This window comes from Chelmon rostratus, chromosome 19 (assembly GCF_017976325.1).
Source record: "Chelmon rostratus isolate fCheRos1 chromosome 19, fCheRos1.pri, whole genome shotgun sequence".
Lineage (NCBI taxonomy): Eukaryota > Metazoa > Chordata > Actinopteri > Chaetodontiformes > Chaetodontidae > Chelmon > Chelmon rostratus.
In genome coordinates, this window is record NC_055676.1 from 1,359,806 (window position 1) to 1,387,508 (window position 27,703).

The following is a 27,703-nucleotide window of genomic DNA, read 5'->3' on the forward strand; positions in this document are numbered from 1 at the left end:
TTTAAAAAAAGTCTCACAGCACTGCAACCCTAAAAACACAAGTGTATCCTCAGAAGTTGTGCATAAGTAGGTTTATCGATAGACAGTTTGTAGTAAACTTGGATCTATATATAGCATCACAGGAGTATTTTTTACTCCCAGTTAACTAGATTTGAACCCAAGACTGTTCAAAGGATGGTCTTGAGTTACAGTGTTGTAGTGACTTTATATTTACTATATGGTGGTGGAAAGCACTTATTCAAATACTGCACTTAAGTACAATTGGTGCATGTTTACTATACTTGAGTATTTCCATTTTATGCAACTTTATACTTCTACTTCACTACATTTCAGATGTAAACTATTCACTACTTTTATTTAATAATCACTACCTTTATACACTAAACATATAATGAAGTAAAATATGCAATGCTTTCAGTTGTGAGGCTGACTAGAGTCATTGAGGTTGGGGATGTGTGTGGTCACCACGTAATAAACAGAATGATAAAGTTGGAACTTGTCCCCGAATAAAACGTATGATTTTTTTATCTTATGGCGCAAGAACAGAGGGCACACAAATGACTATTTTGTACAGATAAGATAAAAAAAACAATGTAATCTTTAATCTGTCATCATCTTCTCTAATCTTATTGTAACAGTCTGAAAGAGGCCATCCTGCATGATGTGTATTTTTACTTTTCATAGTTTAGGTGGCATACTTTAAACAAATCACTGCTGTTATTGCAGGAGGATGACGGCGACTTATTCTGTACAAATGATTTGAACACTTACCTCCGTGCTGACATGAGGCAGGAGCCACACCTCCACCCGTCAGAGGAGGACGGAGCTAGAAACGCGTTTAAATGAGTGAGGGAGGCCGCGGAGCTCAGCGCGGTGCAGGAAGACGGAGCGGAGGCGTTCAGGGACCGGCTGCCGTCCACAGCCACGGCGCTCTGTACATGGGAAAAGAGGAGTTTGCCAACGCGACTCAGACAGACCTGCGAGTGGAGAGTAAAGCTGCTGAGAAGTTTCATCTGTTCCTGCGAGAGAAGCTTTGATCCGGTGCTTCCTCGGACGACCTCCGGGCCGCACAGTAAGGTGAGCGCAGCGGCAGTCCTCTATCAGCGCGGAGCGGCAGTCCTCTATCAGCGCGTCCTCACTCACACGCACCACAAGCGTCTTCCAGCGTTTCCACCTCTGACACAGGTTTGGAAAGTTTAGCTACAGCACAGACAGTGACGGCCGTAGTTTTATACAATATTACGGCCAATTTGTACTTTGAGCCCCCTCTCAGTGAGCAGGAAACGGTCCGCCTCTTCGGTTTTTGGTTGTTCAGGTTTGGGTGAACAGTTTAAGATATGTTGGTCTCATTAAAGCAGCAGTGATGCTACGAGGCGGTTTACTTTTCATTTTACTGTCTTTGAAACAAAAAAAATGTTGGAAAATCCATCATGGCAGACTTTTATGGTCCAAGAAGCTTTTTTTTTTTTTTTTTTTTTTTCAGTTGGACTTAAGTGTTTGACTCATGGCGCGTGGGGCACGGCCTTTCCAAAATTAATCATTTTGGCCTTAATTACAGCGCCACCATCTGGCCCTCTGGACTTACATTTCGTGAGAGGCACTTGCACATATTTTGGAGTTATTGGTTTCAGTTCGTGTTTCTACTTCATTCCAGCTCACCGCAATTTGAGCTGTTGTGGCAGGAAAAATAGATAAATAGATAAATAAATAATAACTTGACCTGCTGGCAGGTGTAAACAGGGTCCAAGCCAATCCAGAAAGTGTAAGACAAAGCAGTGGTGTCATTAAAAATATCATCTGGCCAACATATCGACTTAAGAGTACATGGACATCTTGTCAAATCCTATTCAGGATTTAAAAAACACTTCCATATATTCAAAAAATGATGCAGACATTTATGTGCAGGAAATATTAAGGCTCCTTTAACAAGAATAGAATTTTCTCTGAAAAATGTTTCATAACACTTCAGGTCTGGATGTCCACATAACAGACCTACAACATGATCGCAGGATGTTGGACACTGACATCATTTGTATCACAGAAACATAACTGTAGCACAATGCACCACATCATGGTATTATACTGTTAGGATGCACAGTTCGCCACAAAGTGAGGTCTCAGTCAGACAGCAAAGATGGCAATTTTCTCAGACTACATGCTGTGCAAACAGCTTTCTCAGAGTCAAACAACAATAAAAAGAAATGATATCAGCTTTATATTTGTCATGGGACATTCAGAATTTCAGTTTGGAATTTGCTAAGCAGCTCAGGATATGGAATGAAACTTTTAAACCACAAGAGTTTACAGATGGGTGGAAACAGGAGATGCATTTGCCTTGGTGCCAAGCTGGATTTGAACAGGTGATGTTAATGTTGATGTGTGTAGACCACTAGACTGTCAGGAAAACACTGTTACTGTTGGCAGCAGCTCACACTAAACATTAACTCAATAATACTAGGTCTTACGGTATATTTTGTTTAAAGTATGCACATTTCATTTAATTGGAAACATGCTCATGCTCAGCATTCAGCAGCACACTCTTCATCAAATGTGCAGATAATTTGTCAGCACCCCATAACTTGATCATACAGTATTACTGGAATTAATATATCTTTGTATGCTATTTTGGTGAATCAGCAAAGTACACAGTTTATAACATGCTAGTTTATATGCAACACTTCCTGCTTTGACTGCAACCTTTAGGAAGTTGTTCCTTTTTCATTATTGAAATTCTTTAAAGAACTTTTTAGCATCAGTTCATAGACTCTATGTGCAAAGTTTTGTGCAGATCGTACTGAGAGCGTAGGAGTAGTTTAAAAAAGTAGGTTTCAAATATTTCGCAATTTTGTGGGAAAAAGAATTGGCATAAATGTGAGTGACCTGTATCACAAGATTCAACTAAATTCAGGGACTGCGTCCGTGTAAGGTTATTGAATGTTCAGCATACAATGAGTTACTGACCAAAACGTACTTACCTTGATTACAGGGCCCCCGTTTGTGGACATTGGGTCATTTTTGGTGACTAACGCTTGTGCACGTGCAGCCCCCAGCCCCGTCGGGCTTGGACACCTAAAAATCTGACCGATTACAATAGGGTAGTAGCAGTAGGCTAGGAGAAGGAGGAAGAAAATTGAATATAAATATAGTGAAATAAGTTGTTCTTCTCTTTTCATCCCTACTTTGCTCATCTTATCAAACATGTTACTGCAGATTTGCAAGCTTGTTGACTTCTCTTGTTACTTTTTAAGATGTGAATAACTTGTGCTGTTCATGCAGCTTGCATGCCTGAATCTGCTGCACTGAAAGGGCATATTTATCATTTGGTTTCAACTGTAGTAGGCTTCTGCAACAGGAGCTCCAGCCCTTGGTGTTAATTAAAAAGAGACCCGTTTTAATGAAACGCTGTGCCTGAATCTGCCCCAGTCCGACCATTACTCTCTGCAGTACTGGAGACTGTGGTGTCGCTGCAGCCTTCCGTCATGCTTACTTAGTAGCTTTCCTCTGACTCACTTGAGCTGAGGTTATTTATTAATCATAGCTCAGATGACCAGTGTGTGTGTGTGTGTGTGTGTGTGTGTGTGGGTGGGTGTGGGTGTGGTTCTGTGTGTGTGTGTGTGTGTGTGTGTTGGGTGGGGGATCCATCATGTAATTAGTGTATTGTATGCATAAGAATGAGGGAAAGGGATAATAACTTCTGGGTAACTTGACTGGCCTAATGAAGTGGTGTAATTTCCCAAAGTTCTGCATCATGTTTACATCACTATCTAATGGGCTGTAAATTAGGATGGAAATTGCCTAAAGCTTGAGCATGATCATCCTGCCTAAATTCCATCCTAAATATCAGGGAAACACAGTATCTGACTGGGGAGAGTGATCAGTTTAGCCTTGGAACAAATACTTTCTTTTTAATCGGTGTCCATCCGAAGACACCAACCAGTTAAAGTGAGAAAATAGTGGAAATGAAAACCCATCACAATTTCCCAGAGCCTCAGAGGAAGTCTTCATAATGCTTGACTTGTCTGACCAGCAGTCCAAAACTAAAGGAAATTTTGTTTACACAGATATGAAACAGAAACACAGCAAATCCTCACATTTGAGGAACTGCAATCAAAGAATGTTTGGCACTTTAGCTAAAAAAATATCTTCGATCAGTTATCAAATAGAGCGATTCTACAGGATCACTCATACTAAAGAGTGGAGAGTGTTAGACAGTGCCATGGCACGCAACCTCTAATCCAATCAGTCTTTTTCCAGACTGAGGCTTGTTAATGCAAAGAGATAACAAATTATACCCTTAAAACTTTGCCTCTTGATACCAATTAAGATGATCACTGTTGTCATGGAGTCCACAGACACATTACAAGAGTGAGAGCTTACATTACAGGAGGAAAATGAAAGCCATTATTGGCTCTGCCAGCCTGAAACTGCATGCAGTTGATTTATTGATTCAGCCAGATTTTACTTTGTCACCAATATTTGTTGCTTAAATCCTAGAATAGATCCTAGACTCCAACCTCACAAGGCGTTTAACACGTTTGTTCAGACAGGAAGCGACAGAAGTATTTAAGTGAAGAATGAAAAAAGAGAGTTTGGGAGGGAGTTCAAGTCCTGCTCACATTCTCACCTCCACTCCCCTGAACCTACTTTGATGTGCATTATGTATCTCCAATAAGAAAGAGCTACATTTGACACTGAAATGTAGTGAAGTAGAAATAAAAGTGGAAATACTCAAATAAAGTAAAAGTTGGGACGCTGTGTAAAACATGAATAAAAACAGAATGCAGTCATTTTCACTCAAACTGAGTTTTACAAAGTGTTCCTGAGTCCAGGTTGTAACATCCTTTATCCAATCATGTGTTGACAAAGTGTTGAACCTCCCTCCATCCCTGCCTTTGAACCACTGAGCCTTTCCAGGATGCTCCTTTCATACCCAATCATGATGCTATCACCTGTTACCAGTCAACCTGTTTACCTGTGGAATGATCCAAACAGGTGTTTTTGGAGCGTTCCACATCTTTCCCAGTCTGTTGTTACTCCTGTCCCAACTTGTTTGAAACGTGTTGCTGCATCAGATTCAGAATCAGCAGATATTTCCAGAAATCAATGAAGCTGATGAGGTCAAACATTAAATATATTGATTTTGTACTGTTCTTTCAATTGAGTTTAAGTCAGAAAGGATTAACAAATTTTAACAGCATCCCAACTTTTCTAATCTGTACCTAAAAGTGAACGGCACTGGATGTGTGTGTTACTGCTGTACCTTGTGGGGTACCTGCAACACATTAGTCTCAACAGAAAATCAATGTTACTCTGAAAATTAAACATTTTTGTCAAGAAGACTGCAGACAGCAGTATTCTAGAAGAGGGAAGAATAAATTACCAAGTAGAAGTAAAGTTTGGAAATTTGAATTTTTCACAGCAGACATTTTGATTTGTCACAGTAAGAAAAGTGCAGGTGTTCTTGTGTCCCAGTAAGCCATGACAGTGTGACAGTGAGTCAGCATGAGCCACACCAGGACCCTCAAACTCAAGTAGCTAAATGGAATTCAGACATCACTCATGTCAGTATACCTGTGACTTCCTCACTGTCACATGTCAAGATGCCTTTTCTGAAAAAAGTCTGTTCGATTGTACATTTTACCTCAAAACAGATGTTTATTAGGATTAAAATCAAAACTAAAATGAGGGAAGTTGAGGCTTCGTTAAAGGAATGATGAATTTGTCTCTCTTTTTGACCGCGGTCCATATACAGTTTTTTTGTGTTTGCACAGAGGTGGAATTATCCTCGTTCCACCCTTGGAGCATAAGTACAATAATCAGCATCAAACACCTGCTTGATTATAGCACAGAGGGAACAATTTTGGACATGTTAACATAAGTGATGATGAACAAACAGCTTTACGTGCATCTATATGAAGACTTATCTATGCATAGTTTCCATCCTGCACAGTTAAAAGACGTAAATGACAGAAGTATGTATTCTTTCTTTTCTCTTAATATTCTTCAGATAGTCCTGTTTTTAGATCAAGTAAGGTGTTTTCAGCATGCTCAAGTGAGGTGCATGGATGAATTATAGATAATACTGCTAATACTACTGTCTACGTATTCAGCAATGTACATTTATTTTATCATTCTGCAAGACAGGGTTACACAGCGGAAAAAAGCAAGTGATAGTCCTTTATTCTACTCACAAAGCAAAAATGATATAAATGGGTGATTAAATAAAAAGTCCTAAAAATTAACTCTTTATTTCTTACCTACCCCTGTAAATTTAAAAGAGTAATGCCACTGACTCCTTTCCATCCTCTGGACAGCCTGGATTCCCAGCCTGCGTACACTCTGAAATATCAACATCACTGCTTCCACTTCCTGAGACTGATGACGTATCAAGGCGCTACGTTTCAGAGCATGATTCAATGCACGATTTGCATCTTAATTGGATAAGAATCGTATCAGAGAGCAATTTGGCGGATCAAAACATCTTGAATTAACACAGGTGTTTGCATGACGATTACGCTGGCTGCTGCTCTGTCTTTAGTTCCACATGTGGCCAAGAATATTTAACTTGTACTAAGATAAAAGAAATGTTTGAGGTTTCCCTGTTAGTGTCCATGTTGATTAACGGAGCCTTCCTGTCCTCCTTGGTTGAACCTTGACTGCTGTATCTTCCGTTAACATCTCATTCTGTGTCTAAGCGTGGCACAGGCAGACTGCCTCTACCAGCAACCAGCTGCAACATCCAGAGGAAATGTTTGTATTCAGGCAGCTGCTAGTGAGAACTACAAGTGAATGACAAAAGGAGAGACAACCTGCAAAGTAGAAGAAGTCATCATGTTGGTGCATGAGCTGTTTGATCCATCTAGAAATTGCTCTCACTCTATTTCACAGGGGTTGAAGCTGTTGTATTGTGCAGACTCAGCCTGCTAATTGATTTCACGGCTGGTGATGTGCTGCCCAAAGGAATCTGGCACTGAAAACATGAAATAGATGGGAAAAACAGCAAGTCCATTGAGGCACAGGGTGACATAAGGCATCCTGTGTTCTCAGTTTAAATCTAGGAAAGTATTATATTCATGTTATGTAATGACCAATCCCATTTATTGCTTAAAGGTCAGTTGTCACATTGCAGATGGCAAAGCGAAGTCACAAGTTGAGCTTTATGGTGAATTCAGCCACATGAATCAGTTCAATCAGATAAATTCAGCAACTGTGTTGCTGTGTTTTGGTCTCGTACTAGTGCAGTGTTTAGTGCAGCTTCACATACAATTATATAAAAATATAAACCCAGAGTGTTAATGTGTATTTAGGGCGAATCTCTTTGGTTGTTTGTTCATGAACTGTCAAAGTAGCTTCCTGCACCAGCATCTCTGTGGCCAGTCACTGTAGCTAACGTCTGAGCTGCCCTCCTAAAGGTTTCAGTCGTGATCCCCAGGAAGGCCTGGCATTGGCCTGCTGTGAGGCCTCACACACACACACAGCCAGTGCAGTTTAGGTGGATTTCTTACAGCATCTTGTCAATGCATTTAGAATTGTTCAGTAGTGCCAAAAGACAGAATAAGTGGCAGTCCAGCTGTCCATCAGTGATACACAAGTTCTCTTCTTTTCAATCCATCGGGGATGTACTGATTCAAATGTTTATCTCCTGTACCGATTTCCATCGGTACAGGAGATGGATGATGAATACCAGTGTGATACCAGAGTCCTCCTTTTGTGTTCTTTCATATCATCACTTAAAATGATGGACTAGCTTGTTAAGACAACATGCTTCTATTTGCGTAGAGCAATTCTTAAATATACCATGAGTCATTATATCATACTGACATTATTGCACAGGTTTATTTGAACACACAGATATGCTGGCTGTAGTACAAATATGATGACAAATGGATGTTTTAAATCTATAAGCTGCAGTAAAAGTGAAAGTCTGACACCAGGGGAAATCTTAGTCACTCCTGTTTTCCATTACTGCTGAACATTTAACAGTAAATTCTCCAGTAAATGAACTAAACTGGGTTCATCCTTAACTGCTGAGGTAACCACCCGAAATATATATATCAAACATGAAGCATATGGGTACTGATGCACCAGAGACCTGGATACCAGACACATGACTCTAACCAGATGTCTCATGTTCCACGTAAACATCGTATCCTGAATATGATTAAAATCAGGAAAAGACTTTTAGTTTTTGTTAACTTGATATATGCACTGTAAAAAGGGCAAATATTGGGAACACTTTAAAGTGATTTCAACCTCTAAAAAGAAAGTTTAAGGCTAGCAAAGGGAACATCAACATTTAAGCGGTTTAATTTTAAAGTTGAATTTGTGAAGTAAAAAGTGAGACTCACTTTCTCAAGTCATTCAAAAGATTAGCTCATTCATGAATAAGCCCTCACCAACAGGAAGGTTTGGTCTCGGTGCATGAGGCTGTCTATGGTTTTAATGTAGCCTTGGGTTTCTTAACATGACGTTCCTGTGGCTGATTAGAGCCAGGTGTCTGCCTGAGAAAATGAAGGTACCGAGGGCAGTCTGCTGGACTGCGGAGGACCAGCTGCTGCAATCTCAAATAATCCTGTGAGAAGGCCAGTCGTAAAGCTAAACATGCCCTTGCTGAAATTAGATGCTCTAGAGGACAAATTGTGCTGCTGTTGCTCATTTGGAAAATGAAATCTAGCCCTGCAATTATTTTATGTTGTTGCTGGCGCTAATTATAAATCATGGAAGCGGCTGAGGAGGCAGTGTTGCTGACTCATTGCTTAGTAGCACACACTGCTGTGGTTGTGCTCCGTGTGATTCAAAAGCAGTATTATTCCCAGCTGTGCATGAAATCAGTTCAGGTTTGTAACGGTGTCTGTTCTTACTTTTACAATGTTTGGATTTGAGCGATAAGATGAAGAACTGAGCAGCTGAATCGAATGACCATCATTTCCAGAAAGTGTGGACCTCTGCATCCTGTCAGAGCAGACATAACGTTTGCTGAAGGGCTAAATGCTGCACAGTTTCAAAGAGCCTCCTCTTGGGAAAAATTATCAAGTTAAAATAAGAGTTATTTGTAGCACAGAAAAGAGTGTGTGTGGTATTGTTTGAGTTGGACAGAATTTTGAACGTGTTTGTTTGGTGTAAAACAGCTCTCTGATGTGTGTGTGTGTGTGTGTGTGTGTGTGTGTGTGTGTGTGTGTGTGTGTGCGTGTGTGCATGCGTGTGTGTTTTCCTGTTTGGGTTTCACATTCCCATAGCCCCACAAGTAAATACCCCCAAGTTTTTACCAGGAAGTTCCAAAACCAATCGATTGGATCTGGTGCCAAGAGCCACATTTGGGAATACAGGGCTGTGTTCCTGTCTCTCATACTTCTCTTTACATTCCAAGTCCAGTAAATGTACAGCATGGGACTGATTTACTGAGGATAAGATGAAGTTGAATTAACTGTTGGCTTAATTAATGAATTCGGGCTGTATCTGAATGAGAATATTTGGAGTCCACTTTAGAGCCGGCACTCCAGGCTGAAGAAGTGGGCGACCTCACTTTTTTAATTTGTCATGTAATAATGACACTCGTCCACTTGGAGTTCAGTCCAGTGTACCTGCGGAGTCTCCTAAATGTTTTACCTGTAAGGCTCATATTTGAATGCCTTTGTTTGTTTTGTGTAACATGAAAATATAATTTTTCCACAGAGAAAGATGAAGAGTGATCGCTGCTTATAGTTCAGTTCAGCTCACCACAGAGCATCTCTCTTTTATTCACCTCCGTTGAATAGTTGAGGAGGGCGTCCCAGCGTCTTGCTCAGACGTAGTTGAGTCGACTTTGCTGAGAGTGTCAGAGATCAGAAACGTCACACCACTCTCACTTTCCATCACCTCCCACAGTTGCTTTTGTAGTTGGAGAATTTTGACCCTGTCCGTTAAAGTTTAGAGCAGCCATGCTGTTATCCTGTTCTTTTCAGACAAAGTAAGCAGTTTGCAGCTTTTCATCTCACGTTTCCACTAAATGTTTTTCTTTACATCTCCACTGTCCTGCCTCAGTTGTTTATCCTCTGTCCTCTACCTCTTGCCCTGTCTCCAGGTTGCTATGGTGAACAGCAGGGTGGAGGCACCCACAGTGGCAGTGATGGGTGGTGGTGGTGGGGCGGCGGGCAGGTCGTGTGCAGGATGTGGAGGTCGAATCGCAGACCGCTTCCTGCTCTTCTCCATGGAGCGTTACTGGCACACACGATGCCTCAAGTGCTCCTGCTGCCACGCTCAGCTGGGGGAGTACAGCAGCACCTGCTACAGTAAAGGAGGCATGATCCTCTGCAAGAACGACTACATCAGGTGAGCCCCAGTGATCTTAGTAGACAGCGGTCTATAAAATGTTAGAAAATGATGGGAAATGTCCATCACAAAAGTTCAAGCTAATGTTTTTTAATTCCTTGTTTTCTCCAGCCAACAGTCAAAACACAGAAATACTCAGTTCACTGTCACATCAGACAGACACAGACAGTAAATTGAGAAGATGGAACAAGGTAATGTTAGGTCATTTTAGCTGAATCATTTAGCAAATTGTTTGCTGATTAATTTTGCGTCAATTTTCTAATCAAAATAATCAACTAATTCACTGTTCTAAACTAAATTAAGCAGTGATTTGAATTTGTTTTGTGAATTGCTGAAGAGAGAAAAGGCACACATTCATGATAAACATCACTGATTAAGGGTTCTGAGGTAATGACGCTTGTCATACTAACTGATGTACCAAAAGCCTGAAATACAATTGATTTTGGGTTGAAAATGCTCAGATAGTTGTACATTACACACAAGACTTACAGTTCATCAAAACTGAGGTGGAATCATTGGCGTATTTAACCAATTTTACAAACCAGTTTTTCAAAGAAATGATGACATTGTGAGACCTGACCCTCTCTCTTCTTCTTTTATTTAAAACAAATAGTGCGCCCGATGAATACCAAAATATGATAGTGTTTGTTCAATGCTAGCATAGTTAGCTGGTTACATTATTCACCTGCAGCTTGGTTTGCTAATTGACGTGGAGCTTCGTCAAGCTTTCAGAGGCAAGGCAGTGCTGATGAAGAGGAGAGGGCAGCTCAAAGAGTCATCATACTGAGAATGATTCCAAAATGAAAGCAAACAAAGAAGCTCATGTTGGAAATGGTACAGTAAAAATGGTAATGTAAACACAGGCATGCCAGCTTGTGCCTGTGTTTTGATTTTTGTACACAGTGTGCCATTTAGTGTCTGTGAGGCGGATTGGTGCTACACAGATGGGGATTTTGTGGGTGTCTCTGGAGCAAACACAGGGCTGGATGTGGAAAGCCACAGCTCAAGGCCTGCTGAGGAGGACCTAAGACACAGCAGACTTTGTATATCAGGCCAGTAATAATACAGCAGCTTTTCAGGACCTCTCATGAAATAAAGCTCATACTGTACAGTGAAATTACACTGCAAACTGCAATAAGATACACTGCATAGTCATGAGAGGTCTCTGTGTTCTGAAGAAATTCCACATTTAGTCCACAAGTAAAATGATTAGCAATGCAGATGTTTATTCAGGTGCACATCAAAATGCTCCTGGTTAATATTCATGTGGTATTACTGCAGCGTTCTTCCATATTAGATGTTGCATGTTGATAGGTTCCTGATTTATTTGTGACCAGCCTGAGATTGAACTTGAGACTTGTCTAATCTGAAAACAGCAATCTTACATGACAGAAGGCTCTGACGGGGCCAGCTCAGTTTTTGATCCATGTGGTTCCAGACACTTTCTGATGGTATGAGAATTTATTGGAAATAATACTCAATGATGCATTTCATCTCTTATTGACATTGTCTTTACATACATAAAGCAAAATTTAGCATTGTTATTAAGATGAACTAGTTCCTAAAGCTAGAAATTTAAATCTTTATATTGATGGCATGACATATATATACATATATACATATATATATATACATATATATACATATACATATATATATATATATATATATATATATATATATATATACACACACACACACACACACAATTCATCTCCACAGTATATGGTATATGAGGTATTTAAAAAGCAGCAAAGATAAAAAAAAATTTCAACCAGGCATTTAGCTGGCATGTAGTATTTCATGTTTTATCTTGTGTCTTATGTCTGTTCGCTTTGTATATCTTATCTGCTGTTGGTGTTTGACTTTGCTTGAATCATTTCTCTGACTCTGAAGCACTTTGTGACCAGTGTCTGTGAAAGATGCTGTATAAATAAACTTTGCTCGTTTACCCACAACTGAGCGACTTTCTATGGGTCAAAAAGAGGCAGAACAGTCACAGCAGATGATTGCATGATGTGTGGGAATAGCTCGCTATGCTAACTCATCATGTCAACCCACTGAAACAAGACCAGTTTAAGGATGCTGAATTGTGGCATGATGGCCAAAGATTTTTTAATGACAAGCCATCCTCATTCATGCCCGTAGTATTTGTTAGCAGTAGGGCAGAGGTAATGTTCAGAGGCATGCACGATGCAAGTGGCCAGCACTTTCTAAACATGATTTTAACTGTTAACATCCAAGACACTGAGCTGCTTTCAAACTTATTTTCAGTAAACTGTCAGTCTGCCTTTCTCAACAGTGTTTTGATTGTTGTCCAAAAAAGTTGGATATAGTTCAGTGTACACTTAGGTAGGTTTGGCACAGTCCAAGGCAAATATAATGGTGTAATTGTACTAATTATATTATAATACGAATTCAGTATTTTCAGTACTAAATTTCAATGTGTTTATTTCAAGTTTGATGAACATCATGATAGCACAATTACATTTTTTGGCCATAATACTGACAACATACATTTTTGATACTGTCAAATCCTTGTAGAACTATTAAGGAAATAAGGTTTGAAATCAAGTCTATTACAGCCACACCAATCATAACTGAGCTGCAAGCATGTTTTCAGTATGCTTGAGATGAAGGGAAACACTCAGGTCTCACTTTTACTGACACACTGCTTCCAACCTGCTTTAAGCCCACAGAGGCCTTGCAGGTATTCCTTGTGTTCAAACCAGATAATAAACCTCTGATTTAAATTGGATGAGCTCTAAACTGGTACACTCTGTACATCACATGGCCAGCTCGCCTCTGCATCAGGGTGCACCTTCTGAATTTCCTGTTCAACTGCTCTTATTTTCAGTTAGCATTGAAGGGTAGTGTGAATTGCTGTGTTAGTTGACCTGGGTATTTTGAATATGATGTATGTATTTATATATTGTGGCAGTTTTTTCTACTTGTGTGGTGTTAGTTAGCTGTGCCAGGCAATATTGTTATAATATTGTTGAGCATTTGGCATTTATTGAGTTTTGTGGCAGTGATGCACATTAAATGAAATGAATGAATGAATAAATGAATATAAAATGGCTTACAGTGGAAGTGAGTTGGACCTTCTAATTCTGAGAACTCCTCAGTAGCCAACACAGCTGCCTCCTGGACAACGATGTGGAGCTCTCAAAGTTAAGGACAATCTCTGACATGATGAAAACCCATTACATGTTTATTATGTTTGGATAACTAAAGATGCTCATCTTATTACACTGGCCTGTGGATCTCTCTGGTCCAATCAGTCCCAATTTGCACAGATACAAGAGTCATAGCTAACTTAGAGGAACCCCAAGGCAGGGTTCAGGTCAGGTCCTTAGATTCTCACCCTTCGTGGCAGGAAAGCAGCAGGATGAGCTGAAACTGAGCTTGAAGAAGAGTGTGTGTGTGTGTGTGTGTGTGTGTGTGTGTGTGTGTGTGTATGTATGTGTGTGTGTGTGCGCGTGTGTTGTGGGGGGTGTTAATTACGGAGAACAGGAATCCTCTCATGCGTACTCATTAAATCACTGTTTGGCTTAAGATAAAAAAATTCATTAGAGAAAGACAGGGAGAGGGAGCGCCCAAACTACTCATGTAAATGTCACAGGGCATCAGTTTCACAAGAAGCTGTAATGATGACAGAAGCTTCCTATGAAAACTTCTACCTTCTGCAGGTGCTGACATGCCTCCAGCCTCTGATTGATGACGATTGACTGTTCAGTTGAGTTTTGAAGTGAGTCCTGCTCTGTATCGGCCCTCAAAGCAGTCCAAAGTAAAATGTACAGTATTAGTTCACACTTATAGAGTACATATAAGAGTTTTCCAGTTGATGTTGTTGCGGGGATATTTCCATCAAGTTAATTCACTTGATTCACTTGATAGCTGTTCATAATTCAATAAGACAGAACTCTGGAATATGGAATGCCATTTAAGTTAAAATTAAATAAATGAATGCATAAGTAAATACGGCTATGAAGTATTTCCTTAAATGAATAAATGAGGCAATAAATATATAAATAAACGTTTCTAGACTGTTTCTGTGTCCTTGCACCGATCACAGCCCTGGCCAGAGGCATTATAATTTTGGATTGTCTGTCCATACATACATACATATACAAGATGAAAATCAGAACGGATGATGCACAGGTAGACATCGAGCTGTCACAATGTTGCCAGCTGAGTATGTGCGTATGGATGGAGAGGGCCACGAAGCTGACAATCTGTAAGGTCCTTACAACACATCAAAGGCACTGAAGGTTATGGTAGTATTTGTGCAATACGATTTTCCCTTTGATGCCTTCACTGCCTGTATAAGCATTCCTTTTCCACTGTCAATGACTAAAGGACATTTTTTTCTGCTCCGTTTGCCTGTAGACTAGCTATTGTTTTGTCAACATGGCTGTATATTCCTAAGCCTATTTGTGGTTTCTTCCAATAGTGATGAAAATACTACAATACATTATAGCTGAATTTACTTATTCTGTGGTCAAGCACTGGTATTTTTAATGGTTGGACCTGTCCATTCTGACAGATATGTCTGATGAGATTTAATTAACTATTATCACAGGACGATTAGGCTATTGTAGGCTGCTAGTCGCTGTGACCAGGGCCTGTGGTTGACTACAGATTGACCAAAATCTGTTACAGTATATGTAATTCTATATCACTTCAAATGTCGCTCTCAGGTCACATGAGAACGTGGTAAACAGTCCTGTTGAACAAATCACGTGACCTCGCGAGGCAGCTGGATCGTTACATTTCACTGCTCACCCCGAAAATATTGCAGAGACACTTAAACCGTTTTCTCAAATGAACTCTGGACAGCGTCCACAGAATCGGGTGTGGATAAAGTCCAGAGTTGCTCTTGCACACTTGTAGCACATTGGGCAAGACACTGAACCCCAAGTTGCTCCCGATGCTGTGCATCAGTGTGAGTGTGTTAACGCTCGTAATGAGCAGGTGGCCTAGCTACCATGGGTGAATGCAGGCTCATGTTGTAAAGCGCTTTTAGTGGTCGGCAGACTAGAAAAGTGCTTTATAAATACAGTCCATTTACCATTTACTACACACCCTCTCGCTCACTGGGTAGCAGCGTAGCAGTGCATATATTGTGAATTAAATCATCACCAGACCCCAGTTTTTGTAGATACAGGACTGTGAGTCCGGCTGGTTGTCTGCAGCACAGAGACCCTGCAGGTAATAGTCATGGCTCCCTTCCTCTTAACCCTGTTCACTGCAGACTTCATGCACAAATGAGCCAATTACCCCCTGCAAAAGATCCCTGAGTTGTCAATCATTGGCCTTGTCACAGATGGGGATGGCAGGGAGTCCAGAGAACTGACCCACGGATTTGCCAGCGAAACTGCCTCCAGATCAGTGTAGAGAAAACTAAAGAGCTGTTAATGGACTTCCACAGGGGCAAACACTCTGCTCCCTCACGAATGAACATCCAGGGAACAGACATTGAGATGTGGGTCTGTACCTGAATGATGAGTTGGACTGGACTGACAGTGTAAATGCACTGTGAAAGAAAGGCCAGAGAAGACTGTATCTGCTGAGGAGACTCAGATCTGGAGTGCAGGGGGAACTTCTGAGGGCCTTTTTTGACTCTCTGGTGGCATCAGCCATCTTCTATGGAGTAATCTGCCTGGGCAGCAGCACCTCTACTTCTAACATGAACAGGCTTAACAGACTGATAAAGAAGGCCAACTCTGTCCTGGGATGCCCTTGACCTGGTGGAGGTGGTAGGAAGAAGGAGAATGATTGCTAAGATGTCATCTGTGATGGACATGTCCCACCCCATGCAGAACCCTCTGACATCACTGGGCAGCTTCTTCAGTGACAGACTGCTTCACCTGGTGGAGGGATACCACAGGTCCTTCCTTCCTGCTGCTGTCCAACTTTCCAGTCAACCACACACACCAAAACTGACCAATTCACTCATACAATATCAATGTATTCTAAATTGTGCAATAACAAAACTTTGACTGTGCAATAACGTTAACTTGAACCATTGTCTGTTTACTCTGCTTTACCCATGATATTGTTTACTTATTTATCATTCATTTATCATTGTGCCTGTCCCCTTTGCTGAGCACTGAAAATCAAAGCTGCACATTTGGAAACAAAAAAATCCGAGCTGTGGATCTATATTTAGTGGTAACAGACTTGCGCCATGGCTTCATTTGCAGGCTGTTTGGACACAGTGGAGCCTGCAGTGCATGTGGACAGTCTATACCTGCTAGTGAGATGGTAATGCGAACACAAGGCAACGTTTACCACCTTAAGGTGAGTGGGATTAAGTAATTCCTCCAACACTCACATTGCCACGTCATCATGCTGTTATCAGTGAGATCATCTTGATATTAACTTGATAATAATTACAGATGCCTTTGTCGCTCTCTTTTTTCCTAGTGCTTCACCTGCGCGACCTGCAGGAACCGCCTGGTCCCTGGCGACCGCTTTCACTACATCAATGGGACCATCTTCTGTGAACATGACCGGCCGGGAGCAGGTCTCCTCAGTGGACATCCAACTCCACTGCAGGCCAACAGCATGATGTCTGACCAGAAGGTGAGAGGTCATGTGATATATAACATAGTGCTCCAGGACACTGCCAAAGTGTGGCACCTCAGCAATTTAGGCTACTCTTGTTCTCTTTTGTAACACAAAATGGAGGAAGTTAACAAAGGAAATACGGAGGGTTAACAAAACAAAAACTGAAGATGTTGCTCTTGGCTATTTGAGCTCATGTTGTCAAAAGCTGTAGTAACACTTCAATCAGAGATAATGAACAAGTGTTTTTTGTCATGTTGTGCATGTTCAGTCCTGAACTGTAGACAATGCACTGAACCTCAAACATATTACAAGGAAATATTACAAATCAGAAAAACTAAACTGTCATTAACTAAAGAGTAAACTAGTAAGGTAAAGGTAAGCGAAGGGGAAAATCATTACATCAGTCAGTGCATCCATATCTTGGGATTTACATTTGCAAGGTTCATAAAACACATATCTAATATAATTTGATATAAACAATCTGTTAGACATTAGGCATTATGACACCCAGATTGAAATATGGTGGATACAGGGACGCCAGATTGCTGCTTTCTAAAAATGCAACTGCCTCACCGTAACGTTACCACAGCAACAAATCTGAAGTGACCATCAGCTTGTTTCTCAAAGTAGGCAGATGAGGTGCCACAAATGAACGAAGCATTAATTCTGCAACATATCGTTAGTTTAGGACTACAAGGTTGTGCGTGAATTTATTTGAGCACATTACATGTTAATCCTTATTTGTTCAAGCTTCATTTTGTTAAAAAATTAGGCTTATGCCAGGGACACACAGGATGTGGAAGCCTGCTTCCTTCCAGTGCCCATGTTATCCAGTGTACACTCAACACAAAGGTAGAAGAGAAGCCTCTCCCCACAGATCATCACACAAATTGATGGTCCTTTTAACTTAATTGTTGCAGAAGAAGCGACATCCCACTTATCCATGCAGAATCACAAAAAAAGCTTTGTTATAAATTCATGAGGTTATCATAAAATCGGTTCTATATGTGATTAGAAGAGAGCAGAAGAGTGGAATTGCTGTATTTCCCCACCGTTAATCCAGGCAAATCTCAGCACACCCCCTAACCAAGGCAGTAAAAGCATAGATAAGTTCTTGCCCAAATGAAAAGTCTAGATCTAGGTATTACACACTGTCTTTGTCAGTCAGTCAGAATTCATAGAACTGTGGTTACATCCAAGACTGGTTTGGAGTTGGACATTTCCATCATATCCATCCAAATGTGACACAAAATTTAACTCTATTTCCAGCCAATCTGAAAAGGGAAATGTGAACTAATGTGCTTTTCTTTTCACTGCTCTTATGTGAATATTTTGAATAGGGCACATTAAGATTACGCTTTTGTGCTTTTATGCTTAAAATTAAACAATACTTTATTATTATTTATATTATAAAAACTGACTTATTCTCATGGGCCAAAATGTAGTCCAAATGGATGAGTTTTCAGCCTGCAAACACAAAAAGTGGGTTTCTGCTGTCCTGATGTCAGTGGGGAACTCGTTCCACCATTGTGGAGACAGGAAAGCAAACAATCGGGATTTTGTTGAGTGGGTTTCAGACGGTGGAAAAGTTGTTTGTCATCGGCATAACTGTGGTAGGAAAATCAATGTGAGTGAATGACAGAGCCCAGTGAGTTGCTGTGCAAAGAAGTGAGGAAGGGTCCCAGACCAGAACCCTGAGGGACCCCAGTAGTGAGGCTACAAGGTTCAGACATAGATTGCCTCCAAGTTAACCTGTAAGTGCGGTCCTTGAGGTACGATCTGAATAGGGACAATGCAGAGCCTGAGATTTCCAGTTCTTGGAGAGTAGAGAGGAGGATCTGTTGGTTCACTGTGTCAAAGCCTGCTGAAAGGTCCAACAGGACAATGACAGAGCAGAGAGAGGCTGCTGTAGCAGTCTTAAGTTCCTCTATAACAGCAAGTGTCAGGAGTGTGGGGTTTTAAGGGAACTATGGGTTGAACCCAGATGCAGACACGAGGGGGCGCAGGTTCAAATTAACAAATTTATTAAAGAGAAAACCAAGAAAACCAAAACTCAGGGAACTATGAAACAATACTCACAAGGGCAAATAAGCATAAGACAGGGAATGACGTACACTGACAAAGAACGGGGCATGGCTAGACAAAGACAATACTAAAACACACTTACTAGGGCTGTGACATGGCTGAAGACAAAGACACACTAACATGGACTATGGCATGGCAATAAACACACTTTCATGAGCTGTGGCATGACTAGAGACAAAGACAAAACTAGAAACAAACTTACATCGATGGTGGGAAGGCTAGGGAACATAGACAATACTAAAGACTCTGGACAAACATTTGCAAGAATGCAGCAAAGACAGGAACAAAGACAAACCAAGGAAACACTCACATGAAACATGGCACGGACATGAACAAAGATAACACAAGGACTCACTTACATAGAACGTAGCATAGGGTAAAGACAAGGTTTCAAGGGACAACAAGGGTAACACAGAAAACGACTAGGGGGAAGACACAGACATAAATAGACAAGGGAGGACAACTAATGACACACAGGTGAAATAGATTAGACAATCACAAGTGCGGGAAAACACAGGAAGGAAAGCAAACAAAGAAACATAACTTGAACCTTCAACATAAAACAGGTGTGACAAACACGGATCATAGCAAGGAGGGCAGTTTCCGAACAGATTTGCAGCTGTGTGAAGTACATATGGCATAGTATATACAAAGGTGATATATTTATGTATGTGACGTATTTACAGATTGATAGCAGATAGTATATGAACATAATACAGCACTATTGATCTAATATGGAGAGGATCTTGATAGCTGAAGGCTCTAGCTCCTATTCTGGTTTTAGAGACTTTAGGAACCACCAGTAAGCCTGCATTCTGGGATCACAGTGTTCTACTGGGGTGATAGGGTACTATGAACTGTTTAAGATAAGATGGTGCTTAACCATTTAATGCTTTGTCTGTTAAGAGAAGGATTTAAAATTTTATTCTGGATTTTACAGGCAGCCGGTGTAGAGCGGCTAATATCAGAAAAATATGATCTCTTTTCCTTGTTTTTGTCATAACATGTGCTGCAGCATTCTGGATTAGCTGGAGAGTATTTAGCAACAATTTGATGCAGCCTAATAATAAGGAATTGCAGATATCCAGCCTGGAATGTGTGGACTAGTTTTTCTGCATCATTTTGAGACAGGAAGTGCCTGATTTTTACAATGTTACAGGTGGAAAAAGGCAGTCCTTGAAATTTGTGTTAAATGACATATCCTGATCAAAGATGACTCCCAGATTCCTTACAGTGGTGATGGAGGCCAGCGCAATGCCGGCCATAGTTGCTATATCAGCAGATAGTGAGTTTCTAAGGTGTTTAAGCCCAAATATGATAACAGTTTTGTCTGAATTCAGTAACAAAAAATTGCAGGTCATCCAGGTCTTTATTTCCTTAAGACATGCTCGGAGTTTAGTCAACTGATGGTTTCCGTTGGCTTCATTAAAAAGTATTGCTGGGTGTCATCTTCATAGCAATTGAAATTTATGGAATGTTTCCTGATAATGTTGCCTAGAAGAAGCATATATAGAGTGAATAGGATTGGTCCAAGCACAGAACTGTAATAGGATACCATGGTCAATGGTGTCAAATGCAGCACTAAGATCTAGCAAGACTAATACAGAGAGAAGTCCTTGTGGTGATAGTGGTAACTTCCATTTAGCCAAAAAATACAAATATCTTTCATTAGATTCGTTCAAAGTCTTCACGACATATTGTATGTGCAACTCCACTGTCATGGATGTAAACTGCAAGTTGACTGGTTGGCAGAGGCATAAAACTGCAAGGCTGTAATTCTATTTGTTTTGGTTTTTTCTTCAATATAGAAACACATAAAAACAGGGATGGAAATGCATTTATGGTGTGAAAAACACAGGTACTACTTACTAGTAACATTTACAACCTCTTCTCTCCACTGTTTACAGGTCTGCTGAGGAAGAAGATGGAAAACCAAATGTGTGCCTTCTCCTCCACCTTTCTCCTCTGTCTCTTCTTCACCCTGCTCCTCTACCTGTAAATCCTGTCAATGGTTGACCACCCTCCTTTTGATGGACTGTCACCACAGGCTGGATGGCGTCATTACTGCTACTGATCCAGTGCTCTGCTGGATGGTTGAGGAGACTGAGGATGGTTGGAATTATATATTCAGTAGACTGTTGTGGGTTATTAACTATGGCAATATTTCTCATAAGAATTGGCATGGCTGATGGGGAAATGGAAGACTGTCATGGAATTATCCCATTTGTATGATTCCAGTGGAATCATCTCTTACCTTTACTCAGCCAGCTAGTTAAAGTGGGCACTGAATAAGGGGGGAACACTGACAGCAGTGTGATTCCTGAAGGAGGTGAAATATATTTCCAAAATTACACTGACCACACTCATAGTGTGTGGTTGAAAGAAAAATGTATGGATCTCCTGAGTCATGATATCAGCTGCTTCAGCTGCATGTTTCCTTCCAAACCCAGAGAGACAGCTGAATAAGAAAATATCTATATTGATTTTTGAGACTATTTCTGTGTGTGATTCTCTATGAAATATTCAACATGTTAGTGTCTGGATTGTTTACCAGTGTGTTGGGGAAGTGATAGTTGCCCTCTGGTGGTAGCATTCCTACCACAGACAGAAGTTACAAACGTTTTGTTCAAAGCTGATATCTCAGGCTATATTGCAGTAATAAAGGATCATACCAGGTTTTTCTTTCCTGTTTTAGCCCATTAACTACAAATTGTGTACACGATAGATTCTCAAGTAGTGGTGGGGCCTTTATTTACCCCAATGAGAGAGAACCATGCCTTTATTAGAGACAGGCCCTTATTTATAATTTCCCCTTTCCCCAGTAAATACAAACTCAACACCTTCTCCATCTTTGTATTATGTCTTGATAAATTCAGTATTATGTCAGTTTTCACAGCACACATTGCACTTTGCCTTTTTCCCCAAACAAACAAAGAGAGGCTCAGAGTGCAGAGTGGTGAGGATAACGTGGTTCTGTTTTACTATGGAATTAGTGCTGTGGAAATACACATTATGCTGAATCTACCATGTGAGCTGTTATAGTAGGCTACAGATAAATACACCCCTCTCAATGTTTTTTTTACTGGGCAACTGGCCTTTATTTGTTTTGTCTGGCCATTATTAATTGAGACTTGTCATTATTTCAATACTGGCTATTATATGATCATTTACAGTACAAGTTAACATTACTACCAATAACTTTCAAATTTCTGCCATCAGATTTGAGATGGATTTTTCAGTGTTTAGACAACAATTTCAGAACAATAAGATCAACTGACAGAGATGAAACTTGCATGCTGTTGGTAATTCAGCCTGCTATAATTTGCTATCTTTCACTTCAGATCAACATGAACATTTCATACGCAAATTTTGAATATGTCCAACACTTTGGTTTATAACCAAATACCTACAAAACTAATGACACTCCCATCATCCTCATTTTTACTGTGCATTAGTGCTACAGTCAGTAGCAGGTAAGAAAATGTTAGCATGCTAACAATTTAAACTAAAATGGTGAACATGGTAGACATTAACTGTGTAACATTAGGCTATTGAAGGAAAAGTATGGTTTATTACAACTTGGATGTCATTTTTGTAGCTTTGGCCATCGCCTCTATCAGTTCGAAAAAACGGTGGTTGTTAGGCTACTGAAAAAGTCAGGTAAAAGTGAAAATTATGATTTAAGAAACCTACTCAAGTAAAAGTTAATGAAAATAAATGACTGAAAGTACAAGATGCTTTCTGTTTTAATGTATTTTAGGGTGTATGGGCCAGTGCAGTATAATGAAAAAATAACACCTGTGGATAAAACTTAACGTTACATTGAAGTTGGCATTACATCAGGGTAACTGCTTTGTAATGCACAGCAATTTAAAGCCCAACAGACCACTAGCTACAAGTTAATGTCATTAATATATCCTCGAAGATTAACCTTACACATGAATAATTAGCGTAGCTAATGTTAGCTAGCTAACGAACTACAGTATGTATAACACATTGTGCTTGCGGAGGTTAGAAGTTGTAGTAGTACAGTTAAAAAAAAACGGAGCATCAAATGAACTTGTTTCTTTAGAAAAACAATTTTAACTCATGTGTTACTTGTAATGCATTACTACCCACCCCATTGTACTCACTAAAGTTAATGTCTGATCTCAGTTCACAGTGACATTGCTAAAGAGAGGTCCAACAGGGCAGGAAACATGAGCTGTCAGATGACAAACCAGTTGTAAACAAATCTTCAGCTCTACCAAACTTTTAAGAGAAAATAGAGGCCAATGGTTACATTTACATCCATCCCTGTTTATGTGACGGACTGGATAAGGAGCTGTGCACTTAAAGGATTGTTTGAGGTTCTCACAGGTGCTTACTTTCACTTTCAGGTGCTCACATGTGGTTTTACCTGCAAACAAAGTGTTTTAGATCATTTGGATAACTTTTAGCTTGTTTACAACCTGATCTAACTATCTGACTGCAGATATCACTGCTTTCTGAGACCTAGGGTATGATGAGTATGACAACACATCACAACCAATAGAGGTGATGGCCAGAGCTATGACTATGTGAGCATGTTAGCATGACATCCATATTTCCATCTACTCAACCACAACTGTTTAATAACAAAAATAAAAACTAACTTTCAAAAACAAACTGTAAAGTATTATCTTTCTCACAACTTGGTTCTCTTTACAATAAGCATAGTTTCAAAGTGCTGGTAGCATGGCAGTAGACTTTTAGTCTCGTTAGTTAATGTGCTATTGTGGGCAAAACCACCAGCACAGTCCTTTAAAGCAGCGATGCCACTTACAATTGATTTAAGTCAGACCTGTTTGATGAAATGGAACAGTTTTTAGATTTTCTAAATTTGTATTTCATTGCTTTCTATAGTATTCCCCTCAAGGCCTGTGATTCCAATAACTGAGCTGATCTGCATTTGTCTACACAATGATTGTTGACTTTGGTAGGAATGCAACTACAGTACTACAGGACCAAGAAGATCAATGTTATTCTGCCATATGAATGGCTTTTCTTTACGCTTTGTCATGATGTACCTTCTATTCTTCTGCTGTTGACGGTAGTTCCAGACATCATGAATACTTTTAGGGTCCATACATTGTTTGTAATTGTGTTTGGAAAGATTATTCTACAAGCAATGTAGCAGCAGTGAGGTGTACTGTACATTCTAAATGTTAAATGCAGTAATGGTCAAGTTTTTACAGTGTAAACAGATGTGTTCATAGCTTATGAATGAATGAATGAATGAATGAAGATTGGGAAAGTGCACTAATACTATTGTGTTGTGTGCTACAGTGTATTAATCCTGTTTTCTGTGTAGCAATTTGTGTTATAAATATTTTTTCAGTCTTAGAATTGTATCTCTCTAAACTGTGTAAGGAAAGAGAATAAGTCCTCTCAGAAGAACTAATAATAACTCTGCCATTCAGCTGTGTCTCACATGTGATGAGTGTGTGATTTTGTTGAGGATGATTTGGCTAAGATACAGTAAGTGTGTAGCAATGAATTACAGTTACCCGCTTCAGACTGAGTAAAAAGCAAGAAACGCTTGCGGTTCTCAGACAAACATGGCTGATTACCCACAGGAGTGGGATTTCAAAGGCCTGAGCTGAGACCATTACAGAAGCAATTAAAGTGGGATGCGCTGGAGGCCTGCATGGGCTTTAGCTGCACTCCAGTGTTTCAGCCTAATGAGGCCTAATCTGGTGAGCTGGTCTAATTAAAAGGGAGGGAGCTTTTCCTGTGGGCGCCAGGCAGCCAGCAGTTTGTGCACTCCGTAGCTGTCTGAGGGGAAAATGCAAAGTACAAGTCAGAATGTGCATTGTTTACAACCCGAAAGTTTCATATTCTTCCATTCTCTGTCGGTTCAAATTAAATCATTTAACTTGACATTTTTAACATGCTTGCTGGTCTCTGATCTTTCCAAGGTCTCTAATCTGGTTTGTCATGATTGCCTTTTGGCATGAAATGTGTCTTTAAATGAGCTTTTTTATATGTACATTTGGCATGGAAACTACAAGATCATCTCTTTCAGGCTAATTTTAGGATCACTCTTTTTCCATATTGTTGGTGTGGCTTTCTGCAGAGCAGAATTAAAGGCTGAAATGAAGCACGCAGGACGGGTAGAGGCACACATGAGTAGCCAGCTGTGACTCTTCAAATTAATGGGCCCGGAGAACTCAGCAGCTCTTCTCACAGGGTTAGTCCAATTAGCTTCACATTCAGAGTAACAATGGGGCTTTTAATGGTAGTGTTTCAGAGTGCTCTTTTATAATGATGGCGAGTGAACACATTCCTCTGGTTTTTCAGTCATGACTCCAAACCTGACTCACACCAAGTTTCCTCTGAATTGACTTTAATGCTTTTGTTTTGTTCTCTTACTTCAGATAACTATCAGATTGTGGAGTAAAAAATGAATAAAATAAAATACAGCTTCTACCAACACTTTTTAATCACTTTAGCTTTGTGTTTAACTCAATTAAAAGGTCATCTCATCTCACTTCAAAGAACAGAGGTAAGGAATGCTTTTTCTATCAGGTCCTGTTTCAATTTTTACACATCCTTTGAAGGCCATACTAAATTACTGAACACATATATCATGTCAAATGATAGTGATGGTGACGATGCTTCTCACAGCTGGTTTTCCAGTTTGCGTCAGTCAGTCTTCAGCAAAACTGAGCCTTTGCATTAGTCAGTTTTGAAAAGAACTGCTCAGAGTAGTATGTTGACTCAAACAGAGATGCAAACTTCAGTGCATGTCTCCTCGGAATTGGAAAGTACAGTTCATAGAGTTTGAGCAGAGGAAGGTCGTTCTACCTATCTTTGAGCTTATCATTGCTTTTGTGTTGTAGGAAGGCACATGTGAATATTTTCAATCCCTTCTCTTTACTTTTCATGTCCTGAAACCTGTCACCAAATGCCTGAAAGAGTTTTTACACTCAGCAGCATATCCAGATTTCGAAGCAGCTTTTGTTCTTCCAGAAATGGAAAATGCACAGTGTTCCCTCTTTCCCTCGATGCACTTGCCACATCTTTCATTTCCCTTCCAATGATTTCACATTTGAAAGCAGAGAGCTGAGAAGCTGCTGGAGCTCCAGGTTCAGCTCTGAGAGGTTCTTGGTTATGTCCACAATGAAGACCACATTACACAGACACTTACTAACACTGAGTTTTCACATCAGGTTTCTCCTTCATCTTTGTGAATTCTTCAAGACAAACAGACACTTTGGAATGATTTTACTTTGTCTGGTGCCAGCAGCCCCACAGCAGCAACAAGGATCTCCTCACTAATTCTCCATTTGAATGAGGTTTCAGCTTTTTAGCTATAACCTTGCTCACCATAAAACTTGCCTGCATAACACTGTCCCTGTCAGAATGTGGTCTATGAAAGCTGCTTGTCGGACACCCAAACTCTAATGAAGAGTGTCAACTTTATCCGAGTGCTTTTGTCCTTGGAGCTCATCCAGCTTAGCATGTTTTGAGCTGGAATGACTCTTGAGATTGGCCTTTTTTCATTACTGTGAGTGTGCCCCCACGAACATAGACACACTGGCTTGCCTTTCACTGCAACAAAAAAATAATCATTTGCCAACGAAACAACCACCAGCTACTGTTGGACAGCACAACACTCCACTTCTGCTTTTATTTTCTTTACAGTTGCCATGATGCATTGATATGACATCAACCGTTAAGTTTGTGTTGTGTTCAGGGACCATGGAAGGAAGGACACGTGAGTGTACTATTTTATGTTATTTTCCTTGATCCCGGAAAAAAAGTCATTGCTGAGACTTTTTTGTATTTCTGATTTGCTTTTTTGTATTTATGAATTGTGTCGCAGGCCCAATCAAATGGTCTGGCAGGCTTTATATGGCCCAGACGCCAGAGGTTCTGCTCTCGAGGTATGTAGCCATTTAGTTTTCTCTTACTCTGGATAAGGCAAAGCAGTTGTGAGGTTTTCAGTGAACACATTTCTACTAAAGATATAATTGCTTCCACATAGGAAAATTACCAGGACCGGACAGTCATCGGAAGAGTGATGTTAAAATTGTTTAGCTCTATAGGCAGAAAAGTCAGTCGGTCCTTTGGTCCAAACAGAAATGTCTCGACAAACATTGGTTGAATTGCAATGAAATTTGGTGCAGATATACATGGTTTGGTGACCCATTCACTTTTTAGCGCCATCACTAAGTCAACATTTCTGCACAATACTTTAGTTTATGACCAAATGGCTGCAACACTAATGACATTACTTGTTTTGTGGTAATTATAATTTATTCATAACAAGCAGATATAAACTGTTTCTCCCACCCCCAAAAGATATCTGGATAATACAGTCATTATGTGTCAATAACATGGTACAGCACTTCTTGGGTGAATGGTATCTGGAAAGATATGTCTCATTGAAATGTTTGAGAGAATGAGGAGTTTGCGACCACATTACCATATTTGTTTCAGCAGCTTATCTAAAGAAGTATCATCAATGAGAATTAATATTTTCTGACAATTTGGATTTTGGATTTCTGATGTTGATTGATGATGTTGTTGTGAGGATATAAGGCGCAACTAATGCACAGTTTCACTGTATGGAGTCTTCAAGTAATGAGACAAATCACGGACAAATTCATGCTGTATTCACTGATGGACAGTGTTTTTAGAAGTGATGTCATCCCCAGCGTCATCATCATCCTCAGCTCAACTGCATGTTACCAAACATCAGCATACT

The 27,703-nt window shown here is 40.1% G+C and overlaps 1 protein-coding gene across 1 annotated transcript; it reads left to right on the forward strand.

Moving 5' to 3' along the window:
- Nucleotides 1–884: 884 nt before the first annotated feature.
- On the forward strand, nt 885–25,295 carry lmo4a (LIM domain only 4a). Its single transcript, XM_041959973.1, has 5 exons — nt 885–1,077; nt 10,061–10,308; nt 16,518–16,614; nt 16,741–16,899; nt 20,877–25,295. The coding sequence occupies exons 2-5, from the start codon at nt 10,067–10,069 to the stop codon at nt 20,883–20,885; spliced, it is 507 nt and encodes a 168-aa protein (XP_041815907.1). The 5' UTR covers nt 885–1,077; nt 10,061–10,066; the 3' UTR covers nt 20,886–25,295.
- Nucleotides 25,296–27,703: the final 2,408 nt, after the last annotated feature.